We start from the raw sequence: 10,169 nt of genomic DNA on the forward strand, positions 1-10,169 counted from the left end.
TGTGGGGTGGAAGAGGGTAACCAATTACAAGAATCTAGGTATAGCCTCCTCCCTGGGGGATGGACAGCAGAGAAGAGGGTGGAGGGAGATGTCGGACAGTGTAACTTATGACAAAACTATATAATTTATGAATTATGAAGGGTTCATGGGGGAGGGGGAGTCGAGAGGGAGGGGGAAGAAGAGCAAATGATATTAAGGGCTAAAGTGGAAGGCAGGTGTTTTGAGATTGATGAGGGCAACAAATGTACACATGTGCTTGACACAGTGGATGTATGTATGGACTGTGATAGGAATTGTACGAGCCCTCAATAAAATAATTAAAAAAAACCCAACACCAAAAACCCTCAAAACTCAAGTTTTGCCCTTAAGTTGATTCTGACTCATGGCGACCCTATAGGGCAAAGTAGAACTGCCAAGACACGACCAAGGCAGCTTTCCAAGACAATAATTTTACAAGGGTAGAAAGCCTCCTTTTTTTCCAATGGAGAGGCTGGTGGTTTCTAATTGCTGACCTTGTGGTTAGCAGCCTAACGCCTAAGTACTGTGTCACCAGAGCTCCCTCCAGACAACCAAGTGACAGTGAGAATGATGATGATTCTACTCCACATTTGTCTAGTAAAGTGAAAGTCTCATAGGTGCTTTTTCAAGTTTTAACTTATTTTAAATTTGAGACAGTGGTATGGGGAAAGGCATTTCTCTTTTCTTTTATAGATGGAAATGAAGGTATCATAGGCTTTACTCCTACAGGCTTTACTCTATTTCATTGGTTCTCAACCTTCCTAATGCCGCGACCTTTTAATACAGTTCCTCATGTTGTGGTGACCAATGTAAAAAACTGAAATCCTCACAACTGGACCAGTAAGTAATATCATGATCAATAGAGAAAATATTGAAGTTGCCAAAGATTTCATCTTGTTTGGGTCCACAGTAGTGCTCATGGAAGCAGCAGTCAAGAGATCAAATGATGCACTGCACTGGATAAATCTGCTGCCCAAGACCTCTTTAAAGTGTTGAAAAGCAAGGAAGTTACTTTGAGGATTAAGGTGCACCTGACCCAAGCTATGATATTTTCTATTTTTTAGCCGTGGTATTTTCAATCACCTCACATGCATGTGAATTTGGACACTGAAGAAGGAAGGCTGAAGAAGAATCGATGCATTTGAACTGTGGTGCTGGAGAAGAATGGTGATGGTACCTGAGACCACCTGACCTGGAAGAAGTCCAGCCGGAATGCTCTTTTAGAGGCAAGGATGGCAAGACTTGGTCTTATGTACTTTGGACATGGTGTCAGGAGATTGGTCCCTGGGGAAGGACATAATGCTTGGTAAAGTCAAGGGGTAGCATAAAAAGAGGAAGCCATTGACAGGATTGATTGACACAGCGACTGTATCGATGGACTCAAGCATAAGAGTGACTCTGAGTACGTCACAGGTCTGAGCAGTTTCACTCTGTTGTACACATGATCACCATGAGTCAGAAATGACGACAGCACAAAACAACAAAGGGCTACAGAAAGGATTAATTTTAAGTCACAAAGAGCTAGGTTCGAATTTTAAGTCTTTAATGTCTTCACTACACCTCAGTGACATAAAAAATACTCAGAGAAAAAAAAGGAAACTCATTCCGCCACGCCTGGCTGGGAGCTTTACAGTGCTTGCCTGAGGAGAGGATCACTCAGTGTGCCGGGCACTGTCTTAGCGCTGCTCTGACACAAATGTCACCAACAGATGCTGGAACAAGCACACTCATGCCCTCTTGGTTCAGAAGGACTGAGGCTTTTTCTAGGAAATGGCGCTCTCTCTTTTGGCTCGGAAGGAAGGTCCTTGTCTCTTCTGAGTTCTGCTCCTGGGTGAGTTTCAAATGGCATGGCTTTCTGTTCCTCCATCTCTGCTTACTTAGTAGCTTGTTTAACCTCTTCTGTAACTTTAAACAGATATATCTAACCACACCCCACACAGATATTGTCTCATTAACCCATCAGAAAACTCATTCCTCAATGGGATTATAGTCACAGATATAGGAGTTAGGATTTATATTTGCAGTACATTAAATTAGAAAATAAATACCTGATAGGTTGTGAAGGTTTATTTCTTGGCTTTTTGGAACACACTCGGACATATTCCTTTTTGTTTGCATTTTCAATAAACTTCACATATATCCTTTTGTATTTACTCTTGGCATCTCCAAAATATCCAAGGTACTAAGAAAACAAACCTTTCAAATTACATAATTGTACAATCTGTACATAACAAATATTACTTTGTTGCCTTGATTGATAATCTTATAGCCATCCAAAACACAGGTCTGCCAAAATTTCACCTTGAATCAAAGTCATTCCAGTGGGCTCATTTTTCATTGGAAGCTCACACAGAGATGCTGTTTCCTTTGGCTAATCAAGAAAATCTAACTTATTCGAGCTACTGAACAACTACAAATGCATCACGTTGTCAGTCTTCTGATAAAATCAGGCTATCTGAGTGAAGAATCAACATAACAGCTGCTAAGTCTATCTGGATTCTGTATGGACAACGCTAATTCCTTCATTAAAAACATACATCTTAAATAATTTTAGCATTCACATTTGCTCATTTTGATTTTATTTTAAAATCAGATTATCACACATTCTGCTATTAAAAATAGACTATAAAGAGTACATTTAAATAATATATTTTCCCTAGAATCACAATGAAAACATAGTAAAGCTAATGTAAACAAGCATTGTACTTACACTATTTGTTGCAGCAAATTCTCGTTGCCCATCTCGAATTTCAGGGACAAATTTTTGTAATAAGGCTTTTTGCACTTTCCAAATAGCTGGGGGTTCTTTTCCTGATTTTAAAGCCTCCTGTAATAAAGAGAGTTATTCATATTTATAAACAAGATCACAGATTAAATTTATAAAATCTTAGAATTGAAAAGAACCTTAAAGACCTATCTATTTCATTTTTGAAATCTTTTACCTTTTGAACATCATTAACAATTCTTTTATTTTAAAAAAATCATTTTATTGGGGACTCTTACAGCTCTTATAACAATCCATACATCAATTGTATCAAGCACACATGTACAGGTTTCCATCATCCTTTTCAAAACATTTTCTACTTGAGCCATTAGTAACAGTTCCTTTGTTCCCTCCCACCCCCATGAACCCTTGATAAATTATTTATATATATATAATTATTTTATTGGGGGCTCGTACAAATCTCATCACAATCCATACATACATCCACTGTGTTAAGGACATATGTACATTCGCAGCCCTCATCATTCTCAGAACATTTGCCCTCCACCTCAGCCCTTAATATCAGTTGCTCATTTTCCCCCTCCCTCCCCAGATAAATTATATATTGTTATTTTCATATCTTACACCGTCCACTGTCTCCCTTCACTCATATCCTCCTGTGTGTGTATGTGTGTGTGTGTGTGTTGTGTGTGTGATACATCGATCATTACAATTGGTTCCCCCTTTCCACTCCCCAACTTCCCTCTACTCTCATGGTATCGCTACTCTCATTATTGGTCCTGAGGGGTTTATCTGTCCTGGATTCCAAGTGTTGGGAGCTCTTACGGTACCAATGAACATACTCCAGTCTAGCCAGATTTGTAAGATAGAACTGGGTTTGTGATAGTGGGGTGGTGGTGGTGGAGAAGCATTGAAGCGTTAAAGAACTAGAGGAATGCTGTGTGTTTTGTCGGTGCTACACTGCACGCTGGCTGACTTGCCCCTTCTTTGTGACCCTTCTGTGAGAGGATATCCAATTGTCCACAGATGGGCTTTGGGTCTCCCCTTCGACCCACCTCGTTCCCCTTGATAATACTTCTTTTAAGTTTATTATTTAGCCTGTACTTGAGTAGGCTGGTACCCTTTTTCAGTTAAAGGATCTGAATGTTTTCCTTCAGTGATACTATCATATATTATTTATGTAATTTATTACTATATATAGAGAAAACCAGAACAGATATACTAATAATAATTCATTGTGCTTGGTAGGAACATAAACTTGAACATTATGTTCTTCTATTTTTTAATGTCAGTCCTCTCTAACTAATTTAAAAAAAGGCAAACCAGTAAAATTCCCTAAAATAGCTTTTGTTAACATAGCAACCATTTTCTTGTATTGTTACACATGGTTCTAGAAATGAGTTTATGAAAATAAATCTAAATCTTTACATGATAGTCCTATGGCTTTTCTTCAAAGTTTAAAATTGGATACCTAGTCATTTTCTCCAAACTTCTAATATGATGAATTCGTTAACACGGAAAAAAGGAGCCTCCCAAATGTTCTAATTATTAGTCCTTAAATGTAACATACTGACTAGTCAGAAATAAACAATACTACAAGTACTTTAAACTATTTTCTTTTTCAAAATATCACATGGCTACCAGATTGATTTTCTGATATAAACACTTATAAAAGTAATACTTTTTGCCATTTAAGTTAGATCCAATGGAAATCACTGCACTCCAAACTGTGATCTTTACACTTGGGAACATATACATACCTTGAAAGTCTCTATGTCTTCAATCTTTACCACAAATTCATCACGTTCTCGGTACTGGCCTTCTCCTCCGCTTTCTGCGTCCTCCTCTTCCGCACAACCTTCTATGGCCACAGAGTCCTGCCCTTTAGCAAGCTGCTCTGAAGGAAGACCATCGTGCTCATCGTGTTTCGGGGGTTCTGCAGCGTTTACATTTTCTGGAATATTTACTGCAGATGAAGTAGAGTTGAGAGATTCTTGCTTAACAGCACCCGCAGTCGTGGAGGAAGTAGTAGCACTATTAGTAGTACTGGCTGTTGGATTAGTAGTTGCCACCTGTCGGGCTTCTGAAACTAAAGCAAGCAAATGCAAATCAGTATACAAATGTTTAGGGATTTACTTAATTTTAGTAAAATGTGGACAGTTTAAAAAGGAAGACTTGATTGAAACATTCAAAACCACAATAAGAAATTAAAAAATGGATGGTTGTTCATTTCTAAGAATCAAACAGGAAAGAAATGCATCTGGGTGATAAGCTGACTGAGACATTCAACAAACTAGGAATAAAAGGGAGTTCCCTCAACCCTATAAAGGGCATCTATAAGACACACAGGCTGCAGGCAGAGGGAGAGTGGGTATCACCCATGAATATATACAGATTTGACCGAGTATTTGTGTATGTAGATTTACTTTGGCTGCAAGTAAATCCATGAATGTGGTGCTAAATACAGAAGACAAAGTTATGAAAACTAAGATATAAGCAAACACCTTGAGGTAACAAATCACAGAACTCAGAGTCCCCAGACCATCATCCTGGGAGACACCCAGGCCAACTGGCATAACATAGTTTTCAAAGACAATGCTTTACAGCCTAATTTGGTGAATACTGACTAGAGTCTTAAAAGCTCATGAAAGGCCAGTAAGGTGCAACTCCTGGTCTGTCCCCACTCACAGGACAGAGTGATGAAAGCCCAAAGAGACATGGAAACAATTAGTCCAATGGCCCAATAGACCATGAGAACATCAGTCTCCAAACATCACTAACATAAAAAGAACTAGAGACCAACTGCTCTTTGAAAGGAATCATTAGAAGGTCCCGGAAAGAGTGGAGAAAAATGTGGAACAGAACTCAAAAATCCTAAAAGAGACCAGTCTTGATGGTTAAGTAGACTGGTGGGACCCTCAAAAACTCCCTTAGCCATCCTTCAAATCTGGATCTGAACTTACCTCCAGGATAGAAAAATCAGATCAAAAGGGCAGCATTGACCAAGGACAAAGTCCAAAGTGTTAGGAAACCAGGAGGAATGAAAACAGGAAGCACAGAGGGGAAGTGGGACAAGAGATGGCACAGGGAGGGGAATGCAATGAATGGGCTGAATCAGAATGTGTTTGAGTTGTTGAATGAAACTCTTGGAGGATACAAAGGCGTAATTCTTTGTGATTCTGAGTTAGGTAATGGTCTTATTTCCATCCAAAGCACTAAGGAGAAAAGGAAAAATCAATTGGTCTTAAAACCTTTATACTTTAAGCGTTATAGTCAAGAAAGTGAGAATATAGTCCCCATGTTGAGGAACACATTGGAATTCATATATTTATCAAATATTTATGTCTGACTAAAAGCAACTCTAAGGAGGGTTTCTGCGACAATCGTTATGGGAGCAAAGTCTCAACGCTTTCCCTTGGGGCAGCTGTTGGGTTTGGACAGCTGACCTTATAGTTAGCAATCCAACACTTACTTACTCAACAGCCCCAGCAGGGGTTCCATCTATAGTCATGAGATAAGTCCAAATCAAAACAATGAGATACCGCTTCATATCTGTTAGAATGGCTTAATAAAAATACAAATTTCGCAAAGAGGATATACAAACCATCAACAAGCACATGAAATGATGCTCAATGTCATTAGTCATTTCTAAAACAAACAAACAAACAAACAACAAACCATAAATAAGTCACTGCTGCTGATTAGTTTAATTCAAAGTGGCCTTACAGGGCAAGGCAGAACAGTTCCAACAGCTTTCCTAAGCTGTTTGTCTCTCCTGCAGAATGGATGTTGGGTTCAAACTATCAACCTTTCAATTAGCAAGCAAGTACTTTCACCACTATTCATCTCCCATTAGTCATTAGGGAAATGCAAATAGGAACCACAACAGAGTATCACCCAACCCCTACTAAAATGTGCATGATTTTTTTTTAAAAGGAAAATATAGGTTTTGAACAGGATATGGGGAGTTTGGAACCCTCGTCCATTGCTGACAGGAATGTAAAATGATACAGCCACTATAAGGAACAGTTGGTTGAATCCTGAAAATGTTACAAATTGAGCTACCTGAGTACCTAGAAAAACAGCAATGTTCACTGAGGTGCTACTCATAATATCCAAATAGTGTAAACAACTTAAATGTCTTCCAATAGGTGAACAGATAAGTAAAATGTGGTATATACCAACAATGGAATATTATTCAGTCATACAAAAAAAGAAGTCCTGAAACAAACTACAACATGGATAGACCTTGAAAACAAGACAAATATTGAACAATCTCATTTACATAAAATAGGCAAACGCATAGAGACCAAAGTCATTTAGTGATTATCAGGAGTAGAGGGAAGGGGGAAAAGGGAAGTTGCTTAGGAGGCACTAGAAGTTTCTGTTAATATTGGTGAAACAATTTAGAAAAGAATTGTGATAATGATACAAACAACACTGACGAACATAATTAATGTCACGGAATTGTACATATGAAAATCACTGAATTGGTGTTATATATTTTGAACCACAATTTAAACAATATAAATCAATAACAAGTATTGTCAAGAATATGGAAAATTAGAACATTCATATATTGCTGGTGAAAAGATAAAACCATAGGAAAATTTTGGAAAGCACTTTGATTTTTTTTTCTCAAGATGATAAGTATGGAGAAAGAAAAAAGTGTAACAATAAAAAAATAATCAGTAAATGAGAAACAAGGACAGAAAACGAAACAAAACTTACTACATCACTGCCATGGAGTCTATGCCAGCTCATAGCAACCCTTTAAGGCTGGGAAGAACTACCCCTGTGAGTTTTCAAAGACCAACCCTTTATGAGAGTAGAAAGGCCCGTCTTCCACAGAGCTGCTGGTGGTTTTGAACTATGAACCTTGCGAATCACAGCCCAAGTAACCACTATGGCACCAGGGCTAGTGAAATTACCAAGCATAGACTCTAAAACAATGATGCTTACTATATTTGTGGGGATAAAAGCCAAACTTAATTTAAGCAAAGAATTAGAAATATTAAAAAGAAACATCACAGCTTTGAACTAAATGATCTAATACCTGAAGCTGAAAAACACAAAAACTGAAAATAAGAACTTAATCACTAGTTCAATGAAAGAAGAGCAATGGAAAAAAGAAAGAAAGAAAGAAAGAAAGAAGAGCAATGGTTAAAGAATTAATAAATAGAAAAAAAAAAGAATGAATAAATAGAAGATAGCTCAGAAAAACCATAGATTGATGAACACAGTAGGCCACTGGAGATCCCCTTGCAGAGGGGTCTCGGGGAGGAGATGACCCAGTCAGGGTGCGATGTAACAACGATGAAAAATACAACTTTCCTCTAGTTCCTAAATGTTTCCTCCCCGCTCCCACTACCATGACTCGAATTCTACCTTGCAAGCTGGCTAGACCAGAGGATGTACACTGGTACAGATAGGAACTGGAAACACAGGGAATCCAGGGCGGATGAGCCCTAAGGACCAGTGGTGTGAGTGGCGATACTGGGAGGGTAGAGGGAGAGTGGGTTGGAAAGAGGGAACAGATTACAAGGAAATATATGTGACCTCCTCCCTGGGGGACGGACAACAGAAAAGTGGGTGAAGGGAGACGTCAGACAGGGCAAGATATGACAAAACAACAATTTATAAACTATCAAGGGCTCATGAGGGAGGGGGGGAGCGGGGAGGGAGGGGAAAAATGAGGACCTAATGCTGGGGGCTTAAATGGAGAGGAAATGTTTTGAGAATGATGAGGGCAATGAATGTACAAATGCGCTTTACACAATTGATGTGTGTATGGATTGTGATAAGAGTTGTATGAGCCCCTAATAAAATGATTTTTTAAAAATGACAGAAAATAAAATAGAAAATGAAAGTATTAAAAACAGATGAATAGATGGTTTATCCACATAAGGCAATACAAAGAATGACATATTGATAAAATGAACTACATGATTAAACTTTGAAAATAATGTTGAATGGCAAAAGCCAGCCTCAAAAAGCCATATATGATGATTCCTATTATATGAAATATCCAAATATAGGTGAGTAGATGGAGACAGAAAGTATACTGGTAGTTTTCTACTGACTGGTGCGTGACAACGGAGTGACAACAAATGGACATAAGGTTCCTTTTAGAGGATACAAATACAATAAAACTAGATAGTGGTGATGGTTATTAAATCTTGTGAATATATGAAAATCAATGAATCGCCCTTTAACATGGGTGAATATATGGTATGCAACATATACCAATTAATAAAGTTGATACAAGTGTAGATAATAAAGACTAGGGAGAATTAAATTATCTATCTTGAATCCACAATGACTTCATGGGTCTGCTCCCCAAAGGACCCTGTAGCCATCTAGCCCTAGTGGACGGCCCTGTCGGGTTTATAATCTGTACATCTTCACAGCAGCAATCTGACTGCGGGCAACATCTTTCCTCTCAGAGCAGCTGGTGGATTCCAAGCACCGCTCTAGTGCTTTAATGACAGTGCCACCAGGGCTACTTTTGATTTGGGTATTTACTGATCAACAATTGCCATTGGACATCACAAAAAGGGAGATAATCAAGATGTTAAGAGGCTCTTGAAGGAGGAATAATATATTAACAAGTATGAGGTAATTGTCACAAAAAGAAAAAAAAAGTCGGTTCAAGGCTTATAGTCCAACTATGAATTTATAGGAAATATGACAAAGGAATATGTTGAGCATACCATAAAATATAACTAGAAAAATTATGACCATATGAAATACAGAACATCCACTTTCATGAACAAATAAATTTTGTTGGGGGAGGGAAACCTACAGAGTGAAATAATTTACAGAGACATATTAACCAACAACAGGACCAATGTGTGGACCTTATTTGGATCAAACAAAGTGCCAAAAAGACATTTTGATATGATGGCAAAATCTGAGTACTACCTTAGTGATGGTAGTGGCACAGGCACTGACTAACTAATCAGTGAAACAAATAAAAAAGCCCAAAACAGACCCACATACATTCAGCTATGTATGAAAATGGTCTCGAAAAATAATTTCCGAATAAATGACACTGGCACACTTGGGTCAAACAATACAGAATCAAATGTGAAGATTAAAGCTATTAAAATTCTAAAAAGGTAAAAGGATGAATAAATTTGGCTACATTAACATTTAAAGTCCTCTATTCAATAGAAGAGGTGCCATCTGAATCCGCAGCTCCTGGAGAGGGTCATATCTGATAGGAGCACACAGGAGCAGATGATGGGGGAGGAGGAGAGATTGGAGCACATTCTGGCCCACCAGGCCTTGAGGACGATGACCCCAATTAGAGCAGCCAGTCCACAGAGAGGACCACATGGCCAGCCCCACTATGAGGCATGATGCCCCTCACTGACCCATGGCCCTGTGGGGGACAGCACCAGAGACACAGTGTGGGAATTGC

General features: G+C 38.6%; 1 protein-coding gene across 1 annotated transcript in view; it reads right to left on the reverse strand.

Moving 5' to 3' along the window:
- The window catches only part of QSER1 (glutamine and serine rich 1), a 60,732-nt gene that overhangs the window by 17,854 nt on the left and 32,709 nt on the right, over window positions 1-10,169 (reverse strand). Inside the window, 3 exon segments of the mRNA XM_045290940.1 lie at window positions 2,067-2,200; window positions 2,729-2,845; window positions 4,504-4,832. Of these exon segments, the coding sequence (XP_045146875.1) occupies window positions 2,067-2,200; window positions 2,729-2,845; window positions 4,504-4,832 (580 nt within the window).

The sequence above is a fragment of the Echinops telfairi genome, unplaced genomic scaffold, assembly GCF_000313985.2.
Source record: "Echinops telfairi isolate 266 unplaced genomic scaffold, ASM31398v2 ScPeMD7_60;HRSCAF=208, whole genome shotgun sequence".
NCBI classification, from domain to species: Eukaryota; Metazoa; Chordata; class Mammalia; order Afrosoricida; family Tenrecidae; genus Echinops; species Echinops telfairi.